Source organism: Arabidopsis lyrata, assembly GCF_000004255.2.
Source record: "Arabidopsis lyrata subsp. lyrata unplaced genomic scaffold ARALYscaffold_7, whole genome shotgun sequence".
In the NCBI taxonomy this organism is placed as follows: domain Eukaryota; kingdom Viridiplantae; phylum Streptophyta; class Magnoliopsida; order Brassicales; family Brassicaceae; genus Arabidopsis; species Arabidopsis lyrata.
Window position 1 is genome coordinate 23,082,486 of NW_003302549.1, and position 16,629 is coordinate 23,099,114.

The following is a 16,629-nucleotide window of genomic DNA, read 5'->3' on the forward strand; positions in this document are numbered from 1 at the left end:
TACAATCAATCAAGAGTATAAGTTTTATTTCCTAATTTTACTTTTTAAAAATTCTTTATTCTTAAAAAATTATCTTTAAACGATTTTTGGTCTTCAACTCCTTCTCTCAATATGTCTGAAATCGATATAGTGAATTGGTTGAAGCCGCGTCTTCATTTAAACGTTCTCAAAATCAATGTGATCTTGAGAAATTTCCTATCACGTGACTTAAATTTTTTGAGTAAGATTCGATTTCTCAAACTAAGCTAACATCACAGATTTTAATTAAAATTACATAGGAATTAGTATGTACGACAAAGCAAACTTTAAGGCTAAGTGTTGACCATGATCCTGTTATCAAATGATTAAATTATATAATAATTTAGTATATCTACAAAAATTGGATCGCCTAACTTTATTTTTTTTGACATTGGATCGCCTAACTTAACAATACAAAATTTACATTATCCTCTTTGTAGAAACCAATGAACTCTCGACTCGTGTCTTGTTCCCTCTCGAAAGCCCATGTTTCGGCCAAGGAGGCATTAGTCAAACTTCAAATCCCAACTTAGAGTAATTAACTAAATTAGTTCCTTTCAACTGTTTTAATTATGATAATTAAGAATAGTTTTAGAAGATGCTTTACCATTTTCTCTTCACCATTGCTATTGAACCACGTGTTTATTTTGGAATTGTTTGTACGTGTGACGTGTCCATGAGAAGGTTGGCATTGCCAATACGATTAAAACTCTTGCCGTTTCAAAGAACAAAGCGACACGTGTGTTTTGGGCTCACCAATACCTAAGATATTTATAGGAATTTTTTTTAATATTTCCTGAAAACGAAATGACGACTGCTAAAACAAAAAAAAGAAAGGATTAGCTTTAAAATGATTGATTTGATTTCATTAGTAGCCAAGATTACAAAATATCTCAATGAGAGTCCAGCTATTGATTGCTTTTAAGAAGGGGTACTTGTGGTCGACTGGTCGTATATCCTCCGTTGATTAATAAAGAATTTAGTCTACAAGTCACATGATTAATACACTAATAGTATACACTACACATTTCAGTGAATTCATGATTGTGTTATATGAACTTTCACCAAAAGTTATATTCTTTCCCTTTAATAAAAGTTCCTTTTTTCATAGTTCATATCTATTTTTGTTATGATCTCTACAAGTGTCGACTATATTTTCAAAACATTTTGGTATTGGAAGAGTATCAAAACTAGGCATGAGCATTAAAACTGGAATCGGAAAACTCAATCCAAATCATCCCTAAAATAAAAGGTTTGGTTCAGTTTCAGATAACCAAAAATGCTTGAATAAATTTTAAATAATTTATTTTTGGTTTTCATTTTTTTTAGGAGAGGATCCAAAACTCGAACGAATACTCAAAAAAAACTAAAACTCGAACGGATACCCATAAAATCCGATAGTACATTACACATGATATAAGACCTATAATTCTTATGTTACTATGGCATTGAAATGTTTAGTGTTTGTTTCATTTTTGTGTGTGAGTTAATGTTTATACTCAAAAAAATTCTCTTCAGTTTGGAAGATCCGAAAGCAAGGAAAAATAAATTTTACGATATGACATCAAATGTTTTTTGGTATTTCGAGTTTTTCCGAGGTTATTGGATATTTCGAGTTCAATAACCGGACTAAAATATGGTTATGTTCTATGTCGATTTTAATTATCTTTTGAGAACTAATCCGAATCCGACGAAATCCGAACCAAATCGAATTTTTTGGTTCTGGGTCCTAAATTTTTTTACCTAAAATCTGAATAAACCGATCCGAAAACCCGAATTTCCAGACATAAAAAATAAATAAAAAATATATTAGAATGGATGACCATTTTTGTGAAATCAACGAAATGCGTTAAAGGTAGAAAACAACGTAGTATGTAAAGAAGGCAACGACACCAACTACAAAAATGATTCGAAAGTATTATTCTCTTAAAATCAATGAATCTGAATTGGAATAAAATAAATAAATAATAATTTTACGCTGTATTAAACTTCATATCCTACTGCGATTCTTCTTTAAATATTGTTGAAAAAATTCATACCTTTTTTATATCTTAAAATAATGAGAATTTTTAAGAAATGCTCTAAGATAACCAAATATTTTCAAAAAACAATGTGTGGAATAAAAAAAAAATAAGAGATGTTTTCTTCAAGATCTCTTTTGGATTTTATTTATCATCAAAAAAGTGACAAAAACACAAAACTAACGACGGCTATTTATAAGAATCAGGACTAAGTCCTCTTTTAAAATTGACCAAGTCTTTTCCTAAGAGAAACAACAAATCAGAAACAAAACCAAGTAGGATTCTACGTACTTGTGTTAATGAACAGAACTAAAGCAATGAAAAAGGTCTAAACTAAAACAACAATCAACACCAAAAAAGAACAGAGATTATATGTACGTAAGAGACACAACCTGGAGCTTCTATTGATTGCGTGATTGTTGGCGAATTCAACAAATCATATTGCCTAATGCCTGATTCGCCACTTATGAATATGTATAATACACATAAGTACTCATCATGTATACAACATCTACTATAAAGATTTGAAAAATATATTTCTCAGTTACATGAAGAATGATTAGTTATATGGTTACACATTCAAACTAAGACTATAAACTCGTAACTACACCGGAAATAAATAAATGCACAATGACATGCACACAAAAAAACGGAAAATACATATTCAACAACACCTCTTTTAAATCAGCAAAGATTCACATCTAACCTTGATGGTACCCATTAATAGAGGATATAATCAATTACAAGAAAAATCAAAATCTGATTAGAATTCGAAAGAAAGTAAATCCGACCCGAGTGAATTGACAAAAACTTAACCCAAAAATAATATCGATTCTGCCACACGCTATGTCTTGAAATGGTTTGTATTAAGGATGTCTTGAAATGGATCTTGAAAATCTTCCAAGAATTGTTAAAATATGTCATGATCAATAAATAAAGAGTGATAAATGACTACTTTTGAATGTATGCATCTAACCTTCTAGAGTCTTACATTCTTTTTGGTTCTCTCTTTTTTAGGGCAATTTGTCAAACCTATATATCTTACTCGTTTTGAGAAAATCAAATTTTTCTTTTAAGAAAAAGGAGTATGAAACACATTATTATTATTTTTTTGATAAAAAAAAAAGAAACACATTATTATTATTAATTCACCTTCCAATAACGATCCAAATCTCATTCCAATACATATATACATGGATTTTATATATAATTTATAATTCAAACGAAATGAGGCTAAGAAAAAATTAAGTGCACACATGTTGTAGCAATGCAAATGACAACCTCGTATGAACAAACACGTGATTCGATCATGAAAAGAAAACACTTGACATATAAATATGGCGAAGGTAAGTAAAAGTTGTTCAAAATGTCTTTCAAAGTCTAACAGAATTTCATCATCACCATCCTCATCATTCATCATCATTACCCATTTTCACATGGAAATCGTTTTTCTATCGAATTTTTCATTGAACTTTAAAATATCATTTTAGATATTATTAATATAATTTCTTATAACGGTAGACATTGGAATAAGACAAAAGGACCAGTTGCTTTAATATATAAAAATATACTTTCCAAGGTTCATGCATGCATACATTTTTCACGAGATGGATAACATTTTGTTAAACAAATAAAACAAATTATCTCTAACCATGTGAACTTTTTTGCTTTTGTTCTAATACTTATCCTAAATAACATAACACCAATAATAGTGACCCATACCGTAAGAATAGTAAATGTAAAAAAGTCATTCTTTTCGTTAAAAAGAAAGACTAGTAAAAAGTCATTAATTCTTCAACCATTCACACTGAATTATTATATTTACAATATATATAATTAACCTTACGTATTAGTACCAAATTTATAATTCCAAATTACCATAATGAATAATCACGTAGTTTCAATTATAAATTGTTACCAAATCAATAATCACAGTTTACTAAAAAAGTAAAATCTAACCGTTGATAATGAGATAAAGAATGGACAAAAACATCACGATTTAATGTGATAAGATTGTTCTTATCACATTAACAAAAAGGGCCAGGGAGTTACAGGTGAAGTGTTCCTGGTCAAATTGAAACTTGGAAATAATAAAGTTTTTGAAATAGAAAGGTTTATTTTTAATTGAAAACGATATTTGAGAATCACACATCTTAAGTTGCCTAACAATCTACGCATCTTCTTCTTTCCTCTATCCTATTAAGTAAACTAAAAATAGCATTTTCTGATTTATAATATTATTTGATAGTTATACGAGATTTAAACGCGAAAACCCATTTATATACATATAAAATTATTATTAGAAGTAAGATAACAGATTTTCTTTTTCTTTATAGTAGGTGAAAACTCTTGAATTTCGATACAAATAATTGTTCTAAAGAAGAACTTAATACGGAAAAAATTGACCAATAATTGGTCAATATATTAAAAATAATAATAAATTTAGTGTTCTTAGCTTATTTCTCAAATGAAAAACTAGTATATAGAGAAGAGCTTCGTTGCTCAAACCCTTTCCTCTCTCTTAAAAACCCCAACTTTCTTCTCTCTCTTCAAAAACCCTTTTCTTCATAAAATTCTTACAAGAAGATCAAAACTTGTATTGTTTCTTAGAAACCCTATTAGGATAAAATGGATTATGAGGCATCAAGAATCTGCGAAATGGTTGAAGATGATGAACAAATTGATCTACCACCAGGATTCAGATTTCACCCTACTGATGAAGAACTCATAACTCACTACCTCAAACCAAAAGTTTTCAACACTTTCTTCTCTGCTACTGCCATTGGTGAAGTTGATCTCAACAAGATCGAGCCTTGGGACTTACCATGTAAGTTTCACACCTTATCTTTCTATTTCCTCAGTCCTTTTACAATTAAACTCATAGATCTGATGATATGGCTGGTTTTGATGGAACAGGGAAGGCTAAGATGGGTGAGAAAGAATGGTATTTCTTTTGTGTGAGAGACCGGAAATACCCGACCGGTTTGAGGACAAACCGGGCGACAGAAGCCGGTTATTGGAAAGCCACAGGCAAAGACAAAGAGATTTTCAAGGGAAGATCACTTGTGGGTATGAAGAAAACTTTGGTTTTCTATAAAGGAAGAGCTCCTAAAGGAGTTAAAACCAATTGGGTTATGCATGAATATCGTTTAGAAGGCAAATATTCTATCGAAAATCTTCCCCAAACAGCTAAGGTAATAACATTAAGAGATTTTGTGTCTTTTTGTTTTGTCTTTTTTTGGACTTAAAATTAATTTTTTTGTTTGTGAATGTAGAACGAATGGGTTATATGTCGTGTTTTCCAAAAACGTGCCGATGGTACAAAGATTCCAATGTCAATGCTTGATCCACACATTAACCGAATTGAACCAACCGGTTTACCTTCGTTGATGGATTGTTCTCAACGAGACTCCTTCACCGGTTCGTCGTCTCACGTGACCTGCTTCTCCGACCAAGAAACCGAAGACAAGAGACTTGTCCAGGAGTCCAAAGGAGGTTTTGGTTCTCTGTTTTACTCTGATCCTCTGTTTTTACAAGACAATTATTCGCTAATGAAGCTGTTGCTTGACGGTCAAGAACCTCAATTTCCCGGTAGATCATTTGACGGTCGTGATCCGTCCGGTTTGGCCGGTACAGAAGAATTGGATTGCGTTTGGAATTTCTGAGTTGTATAACTTCTGTTGTAGATTTGTAGTCATGTGTTCGTGTGTGTGAATGAATATTCTTGTTACATTTTTTGTAAAAAAAAAAGGAGAAAAAAATATGCTAGAAAGTCAATTGCTTTTGTTATGTAGCATTAGTTTTTTTTATTTTATTTAATAGACTTCCAAATTAATTAAATAATGTCTTGATTTATTTTGCCATGTAGTACAATGCCAAAGCCAAGTTAATACATTTAAATTAATTTTATTTTTAAACACATAGAAGGTAAGAAAATAATATGACATTATTAAATACACATTAATGTTTTATTTATATTGGGGTGAAGTAATAATTTAATATTAGTAATTTGAAACTAGAGTAGTTAGAAGCCAAATTTGTTTACTGTTCTTCTCAATGAAGAAATTTTAAATGACATATGTTAGGCCACCAACCAAAGAGTTGATATTATGACTTATGAGTATATTAACAAAGTTTCATAGATATTTTATCATTATTATATTGTTATGTCAAACTTAACATGTTTAGGTGATCATCTTGTTTTCATACTACCTAAATTATTAAACCAAATTTCTAGTTTGGATATTTTTTATTTAGCAAAGTCATAACCCCTTCCCAAGGCAACCCTAAGATCGATCACTTGTGTTTGTAAGAAAAATACTTAAAGTTACATTAAAATGAAACATGAACATGTGTGATATAATTTATAAAGAAGTAAAACACATGTGCGAATTAATTTTTCAACGCCGCCAATATAACATGAACAATACTCAACTTTATACCAACGTTCTCATCGGATCATATTATTATGTCTCCAATCTTCTTGCGTTCGATCTACTGGCCATTGATAAAAAAAAAAAAAAATTGGGTATAATGGGTTTGTGAATGTTGTTTATTGGTTTGTGTGTTTGTGAATGTTGTTTATTGATAGAAGGACACTACAAAAAAAGAGGTGTTTTGTGTCATTTATTTTGTATATTTACATTACTTATAAATGATGCAAATAAGTTTTGCATCACTTATAAAAGTGACTCTGAAAGTGGTGATGCAAATATTTTGAATCGGTTGCATCAAATATTTGCATCGATTATTATAATTGATGTTGTTTTGTATCATTTGCAAGAGACGATGTTAAATTTGCATCGGTTAATAAAAATGATGTAATTATTTGTTACGGTTATAGTAAGTGATGTTAAGATTAATATCATTTTTGATAACTGATACAAATAATTGTATCATTTGTAATAATCGATGTTAAATATTTCTATCAATTATAAATAATTGATGTTAAATTTAATATCAGTTTTCATGAACAAATATAGCAATGATATCATTTTCAATAAAATAATAATATATAAAATTAATATTAATAAAATAAAATTAAAAACAAAAACTTAATTTCATGGAAGAAAACACGTTTACACGTTTACAACTTTACATTGTTGAAAATTCAAAAACAAACTCTAAAACCATAAACTACTTTTGTTCCTTAATTAATTCTCAGAAATATCAATCTCGATCACATCCTTGAATTCATGCTGAAAAATCTTTTGGGTCTTTTTCATCAATGGTGCATCCCATGCATCTCTAAATCTTCTTCACGATCCTCACGGTCAGATCCTCATGGGCCTCATAATCCTAGCAACCTCAGTAACATCATCGTCCGTGTGCTTTATTTTCTTAACCGTCTTTCTGTTTCTTTCCGGGTCCTTCAACGCCTTGATGATAAAAGACTGGATCAAAACAGCACAAAATAAGTATGGAGATCAGCCTAAGATCAGCATAAAATCAAAGAGATAACAAAATAGAACTTCTAATTAATCTTTGAAAAGACACATATTTCTAAAGCCACAAACTCTTGTGGTCGTAGATTTATTCTATGAGTAGCTTTTAGCCTTTTACTTTTGTAAATTGAATGACCCAAACAAAATTTAGAACATTAAGTGACCTACAGTTTTGCGAAGAAGACGAGCCACCAAACCTCTGCTTCTTAAAGTAATCATCTTGGCGAGAAGAAGTTATTAACAAAAAAATATATATCTTAGATATTTGTATTTGGCAAAGAAAGTGTAGATTTTGTAGATTAAAGAAGTTAAGATTCCGGAGAGATTTGTATTTTGATTTACTTAGTTTTGGTGAAAAGGAAAATAGATATTTTATTTCCAACTAAGATTTTAAACTGAGGAAACAAAAAAAGAGGCGGCCAATGAAAAAATTCAAAAAGAAAAGAGAATTTTTTTTTATGATCGTCTAAATTTTGTTTTGTGTAATTAAAGATTTAGTAATAAATAGAGGATGCATGATCAGTGGATGTTAAACCACAAAATTAGTTTTAACGTAATTAGTGTAAACTTATTAAAAATTATATCATTTTTCAAGTGATGTTAATATAAATTAAGAAATACATCGATTGTTTAAATGATGTGAATTTATAAATTTGTATCAATATGTAAAAATGATACAAATTGATCTAGATTTGTATCAATTTTAATGAATTGATGCCACATAAATTAACAATAGCATCAGTTACAACAATTGATGTTAAATTATATTTTTTGTATCAATTATTAATAAGTAACTCAAATTAGTATCGTTTAACTTTTTGATGCAATTTAAGTGATGCAACCTAGCCTTTTTTTTGTAGTGGGACTAATGGGTTTATATAAAGAAACATTGCAGGATTTGGTTTAAGGTGATGAAAAAGGGATGGAGTTGTTACTATATGAGTTTGCTTAAGCTCTCTCTCAATCGTTTGGGTCTAGAATGTAAAGGATATAAAAATTGGTTTCAATCTGTTCGCTTCAAGCTTTATAAATATAAAGGATATATAGATAATTTGAATTTATTCTTTTTTTTTTTTTTTGGCAAAGAATTTGAATTTATTCATGTATTGAAGTAGTTGTCTTTTTGACTTTGGAATTATGATCTAGTTACGTGAATATGAACTTCTTGCTTTGGAAGTTACGTACGTGTACGTGGAGTCTCTGTTTTTAATTGCGTTGGCTTGTTCTGTAATTCTAAAACTTTACTTGGATAGTTCACTTGGAGAATTCTCAGAATTGAAAAATCATTTCTTGTAGTGTGTTCCTAATGTATTTTGGTACACAGGTAGTTGATGTTAATAATGTGTGTAGGAGGGTCACAGTCTAGTTGATCCTGTAAGAGGGTCACAGTCTAGTTGATCCTGACTTCGAAAACGGGACTGCAGTTCTTGCTAGTAAGTTTACTGATATGTTGTGTTTTTATCGGTTTTGAGTCTTTGTTTTCTTTCCTACATCATATGTTTTATAGAGTCAAAGTGTGTTTTTAGAGTCTTTTAGTTTTTTATCGAGTCTTTACAGGTTTTAGGTTGCTTTGGAGGAAAACGAGCTGTTTTGGGATATAAACACACATTTGGAGATGCAGTTTTATTTAGAAGTGTCAGACGTTTGGCCTCAGATGGAAGACTTCCCACCGTTAGATCTTTCTGAATTTTTGACACAAGCTAGATGAAGATGTTAGCTTGATTTTACAAGTGGTTTGACGGAAATCTAACGGTGCATCAAAGAGTTACACCCGAATTAGTGAAGACAGGTCAATCTGGCGAGCATTTGAAGCAGGTGTAGAGCTTGACCCCAGGAGCTTCGGGATCGATCGATCCCAGGAGGGGATCGATTGATCCAACTCTCGTCCGTCGAAGAAAAATCATCCGCCAGCTCGGGATCGATCGATCCCAGGTGGGGATCGATCGATCCCTTCCCCAGACGTATTTTTGGCCCAGATTTGACCCGAGTCACTCCAGATCCGACCCGGCTCGTCTCCTATTGTTTAAAACCCTAAGCTCGACTTTTGGAGACATTATCTTTGATATTTTTGAGTTCTAAACTTTGTTCTTTGGTTTGTAAACAACTTTGGGCAAAGGAATCCATCCTCTTGACACTTGGAGAAGATTTCTAAACCCTATCTTGTTATTTCTACAATTTCATCATGTTTTCTTCATTGATTTTTGTTATCTCTTTTTCTATGTGTGAGTAGTTCTCCTATTGGGTTCTAGGGTTCTAATAGGAGATTCAATGGATTGATGGATTGATTGTTGTTTGGAATTCTCATTCTCTAGGTTCTTTGATTCACATGTTCTTAATGCTAGAATAGGATTGATCACCCTGTTGTAGATTCTAGGTTTTTCTATGCATCAAAAGTGTTCAATAGAATGCCTGAAAGAATGTGAATTGAGCAATGTATTTCTAGCCAACGAAAGTTGAAGTTAGGACGCATTGTGAACTAAATGAACTTGTTTGATAATGCAAATTTGACTAGGAAATTACATGCGAAAGTTTAGTAATCGAGTAGTCAAATTTAGTGATTAATATCTTGAAAGAGAATTAGTCTAGTTGTGTTCATGTTCAAGAACGGTTCTTAATTGTTGAATTCCTTGTCTCATGTTTCCATTGTTTATCGATCTCTGAAATACCCTAATACCCAATGTCTTTAATTCATAAGTTTAATCGTTTAAATTACTTGCATTTTTATTTTAAAATCTGAAAACCAAACAAACAACCTTTTAGCTTTAGCTAAAAACGAGTCTCAGAAATCTTTAGTGTACCATTGGTTCTTGTGGATCGACCCCGTATATACTACCTTGCGGTTAAGTGTATCGGGTAATTACTCGAGCAATCATTTACCATCTTTTATGACAGAAATACTTATACTTTGAGAATGTATAAAACTAACAGTCTTCTTTATTTTGTGTACATAGTTTGCCTCTGGATTCAAGTGAACAAAGAGATCAAACAAGAGGCATCGTTTGGAAGCTTTTGTCTAGCCATCTAGAGGAAAAAGTAAGGGCCAGACACTATATTTTTTTTTTTTTCTGAAGGGTTTTGAGTGTTTTACTAGAGATGAGTTTGTTTTTTTGTGTTTTCGCAGCTTGTCGCAGCTGAGATTTTCTTTGTGAAGTTGAACCACCGGGTTATCCGACAGTCCAGAATAAGACGACGAACTCTGGCGAAGACGACGAACACGAGCGTAGATGACGATGACGACGAGACTCAAGAGTAGATCGATTAGGATTTCGATCTTTATATTAGAATGACTTGTACAATAAATTTTAATTTGTATGGAGTTTAATTTTAAATTTAATTTTAAGTTTCTTTTGAATTTTAAATTTAATTTTTTCAAAAAACCAAAATTTGCAACAAATAAATAAATAAATATTTTATTAAAATTGGGTCTGAAATTTCGAAGGATAATGGTAGGAATTTGGTAGGAGGCGAATCGTAGGAAACTGGTAAGATAATTTTGGTAGGTAATTGGTAAGATATATTTCGTAGAAAAGTTGAAGGACTCAATTTCCTACGAAAATTTGGTAGGAAAATGGTGAAAGAGGCCCTACCAATTTCCTACGAAATTTTCTACGTGATTTCCTACGAAACGGAAATTTTCTACGAAACGGAATTTCCTACCAAATTATATTTCCTACGGGCGATTCCCTTCAAATATTTTTCGTAGGAAATTGGTAGGAAACGTCTATTTCCTACCAATATCCTACGATTTTGGCCGTAGGAAAACACTGCATTTCTTGTAGTGGCCATTGATAAAAAAAAAAAAAAATTGGGTATAAAATTGCATATTCCTCTAAATAGTTTGAGATGGTCCTGGTATAAGTCCACGGTTCTCTAAAGTTTGCGATTGACCAAACAAAAAATAAAACAATAGTGATAAATGGTATAACATTTTTTTACGTTTTAAAAAGACATGATTCCTCTTTTTATATATTATTTGTCATATTAATTATGTTTTTGTATTTTTAAAAATGATTGAATTATATACGACGACTACGTGAAAAATATTACTAATATTAGTTTTTTTTTTTCACTGTTTGTGATTATTTTTTAAAAACTTCTAAGTCATTTTAGTCTCCTTTTTTTTTTAATAAATGTAAAATTTATTCAAGCAAAAAAATATGTTTTGCGTTAAATGCATCTCCCAAACCTGAGATGAGTAGCCGCAAAAAAAAAAAAAAAAATGATCTGGTGTTTCCATTAGATCTCGACATAATATACATTTGGAATACACACCCGCATTTCAAGCACACATTCTATCACCCGCGTAGGCTGTAGTCAATTTATTATGTGTAGCAGGCCAAACAAGAAACGAGTATTTGGGAGTGGCATGAGAAACAAGACTCCGTTGTTCCATACCTTTGTTTGCAAATTGCGACACAGTACTACACACTTGATTCCATGTGTCTTTAGACAAAAATCACGGTTTGAAATTGCCTTCTTTATTTCGCCAGAAAGCTAGATCCATGTCAAGATATAAAGTCCCCTTACTCTTAGTTTCTCAATCTCTTCTTCTATATGATTTTGAGTATTTTAACCGGAGGTGGTTTACCAATGCTGAAGTGTTGATACCTAAATCAATACAAAATCTACTACAAAATAAAAATTCTGAAATTAGCTAGTGTATAAAATTTACTACAAAATGTTTTAACATTTCAATTCAACCTACGATCGGTACGTCATTTATAAACCAGGAAATCGACAATTCTGGTAAGAAAAGGATTATGATTGCATTTGGCTTATCACAAACCGAACCGAACCAAAGGGAATTAAGAGAAAGGGTAATATCGTCATTTAGCAGAAACCCTTTCTTCAGTCTTCTCCTACGTTCTCTTCTTCACTTCCCAAATCTCGCCGACAATCGTCACCGGAGAGCTTCCGTCGACCGGTAAAATTCTAATCCTTTCCTTCCGTTGAAAATGCATTTTATGAATCATTTTTCGATGCGATCTATATATCTCTTGAATCTGGAAGTTACGATGTTGTTGTTATCTGAATATCAAATTTCTATAGAAGATTCGCAATCGTTCTCTGTTTTTCATGAATCTAATGCGAAATTTGAAAGATTAGGGTTTTTGGAAATTCTCTAAAATGATCTGTATAATGGCTGATTTAGGTCAAGTGTTTGATATCGAAAGAAGATGTTGAAGTTTCTATCAAAAGTAAGAGTTGAGTACAACACATTGGATCCAAGACTTGCTTCTTGTGTTGAATTCTTAGCTCAATGCAATGCAAGGAAGGCCAAAGAGTCGAATCCGAATTGTCAAGTTTTGGTGAAACGTAGAACTGATGAACAGCCGCCGCAGATCACAGTCACGTTTGTTAATGGTGTTGAGGAAGCTTTTGATGCAGCTGAAACATCGGCTCAGTCGATTAGAAAGATGATTCTTGATAAAGGTCAGTATCTTGAGACAGAGCAAATGTTTCGTGAAGCGGGTGAACAATGGCCTGTGATTATCCCTGATGAAGAACTTCTCCAAGAGGCTCTTGGTGTTAAGGTCTGTGATTGTACATTTTCATTTGCTCGTTTGAGTGTAGAAAGGAGAAATCTTTGGAAACAGAATATGAAATTTACGCTGACATGAATGGTCTGCAAGCAAAAACATGTCTAAATCATTAACATTTTCGAGCATTTTCTTCAAGCGTAGTGTTTTCGGGTATGTTACTGACCTTTGTGTTTGGTTTTAATGGTGTTTTGCAGCCGAGAAAAGCAGAAGACAAGAAGTAATGCTGCGCCATCTACCATCTATATCTCTTGGTGTATTCTCAATGAATTGACAAATCTTGCTTTTGGGAATGTAAGATAGATATGTGTCTCAAGCTTAGGGTATCGGGTTTGGACAGATAGATTTGTATTGTTTTCTTGTTTATGTGAACCGACAATGGATGAACTTTTTGGTCAGAAACCAGGACTATGACATTGTTATGGAAGCTCTGGGAATAAAAACCAATTTTTATGGGCAGATATAATCAACAGGCCGGTTCGAGTTTGGGCAACGATAGTATACATAACTTACACATTGAATCCACGAGTACATAAATAGCAGAAGAGTTTCTTGCTTATATAGTTTACAGACAAAATCTCGAATATAAAACGTATGTGTGTATATATATCAAACAAATCCTCGTTCTTCATTCGTTCATTACCTATCTTCCTTTCTAGGAGCATTAGGATTACCCATCATATCCATCATCATTTTCTCAGGTGAATCTTCCCAGTTCGTAAATGTTTTCAAGTCGATCTGCAGATAAAACAAAGGTGCCAAATTTGAAAACCTTAGTGCATTGCATAATAGATGTTATGATCTTTTGGTGTTTTTTGTTTACCTTTCGACGTTGGTTAGTGAAAAGCTCTTCTCTTTTCTGGTATGCTTGTTGAATTTCCCTAGCCTTATTTCCACCTAACCCCCATGCTTCAATATCTAAAACCAAAGCCTCTACTGGTAAATAACCCTGCAGCAATAATGTATAACAAGAGATGTTATAATAAGATTCAAGAGCACAAAATTTGACAAGCATAAACACATATATATACTCATTTTGTTCTTTATTGTGATTTGGTTTTTCTTGAATCTAGATGTTTCGGCTTTACCTGGTTTGGGAAAAGAGAGCCTGACTGGTAAGTTTTATCAACTGCATGATGACGGACTGTGATTTTAGCAAAGTCTTCATCAATGAAAATTCTCTCGTTTCCAAGTGTTCCCCCGAAACCAATTCCAACAGGCTTGGGGTGTGCGTCGTAGACTCCACCAGAGGGATGCAGATGGCTATACGCAAAGTTTTTCTCCTTGCCTGAAGATTATTAACACATTAGTATGAAAGACTGAACTAATGGAAAAGCGAGTATGCCGAAAAAAAATTCAATTTTGTGCAATACCAGAAGATGAGAATGCGTGAAAGACTGGACTAATGGAGAACAAATTCCCAGAGCTTCCATAAAACGCGTCTCTGTTTTCAAAACCATGCTGCAAGATTGCACCAATAACCCACTTCCTCTCGCTTGAAGTACCCTCATGTTCGACTTCACAGCTTGCAGAAATTATCACTAGGATCGGAGCATGATACCCTTCAACGTTGGACCACAGTCGATTCATGCCTTTCCCGTGATGGTATGAGCTGAAAGAGATATGAACATAACTTAAACACACAGTAGAGACAGAATGTTCAACAAACAAACAAATGTACACATGAATGGCAATTTTAAATCAAATTCAACACTTGAAAGATGAGTCAACAAGTTGTCCAGAAGTAAGGCAGTAGGATACCGGTATAGAAGATGTTCATTGGTTTCATTGCTATTGCAGGGAAAGCATGAACTCAAAATCTCCTCGCTTAGTATACTTTTGCTCGTCAAAGAAATCGCCCATGCCCTTCCACATGTTAGAAGGGTGTTTTCGCTTGTCTTGGACGCCGAATCATCTACAGCAGTGGACTTCGAAGGTCCAGAACCATCCTGCAATTCATAAATTCAAACTTCACATGTCTCAGCTTTCTTTTAAAACTTCAATACAATTTCCTACGTAACCACACAAACAATTGTACTAAGAAAGACTCTTTAAAGAAACGACTTCTCAGGTTAAATGCAAAGCAGCAAGTAAAAAAGAATACCTCAACACTTGTCAAATTTTGAAGTCTCGAATTACAAAAGTGAGAAAGGCACTCAGTGAGGCTAGGAACTGTCATAAACGCCCACGTTAAGAATTTCCCGATAGGAAGTTCGAGTTCTAATCCAGAAACATCAGTCTCCCAAACATCCAAACTCTTTCCAGATTCAGAATCAATGCAAGAAACAACTGCTGATAGAATCAAATGACTTATATCCGGAAGAAACAAACAACCCTTCATTTCAGCGACTTTAGAACTTCGACCATCCCACGACATTGTCCAACAAATCCACAGAAACACAAGCAATTCTCTAATCGAAATCGACCCGTTAATCTTACAATCAGCTTCATCAGATTCAAACTCAAGCTTTGGAGAAAAGCCTGCATTTTTAGCTGTCACATAGTAAACTCTCAACAAAGTGTTGAAAGACATAGAAGCCGACATTCTTCCACAACATTTAACATAACCTCTAGCAAACTCAACCCAACTCAATCCTTCTTTATCAGGCACGAAGAACAAATCTACTAAAGATGATCCTAAATGCTCCAACAATCTGGGAAACAAGTCTGCAACTTTTTGACCTCCTTCAGTAGTAATTGAATCGTAGCTCAATCCAAAACTTTGCTACAAGAAGAGACATCAAAATTGAAGCAAAGATTCAATTTTTATAACCCTAAGTTAGATTATTCACGATTCCATCACAAACCCAGATTAACGGAAATCGAATTATACCTTGAAGGATTGAAAAGGAACAGTATTGGTTTGAGAATCGGAAAGTTTGGAGAAAGATCGTTGAAGCAGAGGAAGAGCTCCGGTTGAAGCAGCAAGGCTTTCGATTTCTCGTTTCTCCGATGATTCTTTGTTGTCTGTTGAAGATGAAGCACCCATAGTGGTGAAGATGATCGGAGAAGATGCAAAAATTCGAAATTAGAGGGAATAATCAGAGAAATTGGAGTCCATGATTGGAAATCTTATTATATGATCTTTAAGAACAAAAAGAGACGTTTTTGAACAGTTCCATAGAATTTTTCACGATTCGCCACGTAATTAGAATCAATTATGGATTGATCCGGTTCCGGTTCGAGAAAAAATTTGAACCGGACTGATTAGTAAATGGGTTTAAACCGAATACCAATTAAATTTAGACTTCACAAAAAATTCGTAAATAGAAATGTCCAATGATTAAACCACATAATTTACTTTAGAAAATTACTCAAACATCAGCTTGTTTTTCTTTTTCTTTTTTTTTCTTAAGCTTTTATAATATCATTAGAAAATGAAAGGTAAGGTATTACCTAAGATAGAGTAATTTTGACAAAAAAAAAAAAAAAACCAAATTACAACAATGTTAAGAATATTGAGGGAGAGAAAACAAATTATCAAATCTGGATAATCATTAGCTTTCTTACTCTCGTCCTATGTCTTTTTTTCCGATGTAGTATTGCGGATCTCTTGGTCTATCTTTTTGAAGATAGTTAAAGGTAGGTCGGCGCAATCATATTTGT

At 32.7% G+C, this 16,629-nt stretch overlaps 3 protein-coding genes and 2 long non-coding RNA genes across 5 annotated transcripts; 3 read left to right on the forward strand and 2 right to left on the reverse strand.

The window, feature by feature from the left end:
* The first annotated feature begins 4,543 nt into the window (after nt 1–4,543).
* Nucleotides 4,544–5,879, forward strand: LOC9304778 (NAC domain-containing protein 92). The gene is made up of 3 exons (XM_021017310.1): nt 4,544–4,866; nt 4,956–5,233; nt 5,315–5,879. Exons 1-3 carry the CDS (start codon nt 4,668–4,670, stop codon nt 5,702–5,704), a joined length of 867 nt encoding a protein of 288 aa, XP_020872969.1. The 5' UTR covers nt 4,544–4,667; the 3' UTR covers nt 5,705–5,879.
* Nucleotides 5,880–7,074: 1,195 nt separating this feature from the next.
* On the reverse strand, nt 7,075–7,703 carry LOC110226297. The gene is made up of 2 exons (XR_002330373.1): nt 7,652–7,703; nt 7,075–7,432 (listed from the first exon to the last, which is right to left on the reverse strand). It is a non-coding gene; the product is annotated as an uncharacterized LOC110226297 (long non-coding RNA).
* A 2,721-nt stretch (nt 7,704–10,424) lies between these two features.
* Nucleotides 10,425–10,732, forward strand: LOC110226285. The gene is made up of 2 exons (XR_002330354.1): nt 10,425–10,516; nt 10,605–10,732. It is a non-coding gene; the product is annotated as an uncharacterized LOC110226285 (long non-coding RNA).
* A 1,569-nt stretch (nt 10,733–12,301) lies between these two features.
* Nucleotides 12,302–13,482, forward strand: LOC9304779. The gene is made up of 3 exons (XM_002868661.2): nt 12,302–12,407; nt 12,636–13,017; nt 13,221–13,482. The coding sequence occupies exons 2-3, from the start codon at nt 12,661–12,663 to the stop codon at nt 13,245–13,247; spliced, it is 384 nt and encodes a 127-aa protein (XP_002868707.1). The 5' UTR covers nt 12,302–12,407; nt 12,636–12,660; the 3' UTR covers nt 13,248–13,482.
* Nucleotides 13,459–16,108, reverse strand: LOC9304780. Its single transcript, XM_021017278.1, has 7 exons — nt 15,857–16,108; nt 15,128–15,748; nt 14,785–14,972; nt 14,397–14,635; nt 14,112–14,311; nt 13,847–13,972; nt 13,459–13,761 (listed from the first exon to the last, which is right to left on the reverse strand). The coding sequence occupies exons 1-7, from the start codon at nt 16,010–16,012 to the stop codon at nt 13,663–13,665; spliced, it is 1,629 nt and encodes a 542-aa protein (XP_020872937.1). The 5' UTR covers nt 16,013–16,108; the 3' UTR covers nt 13,459–13,662.
* Between the last annotated feature and the right edge of the window lie 521 nt (nt 16,109–16,629).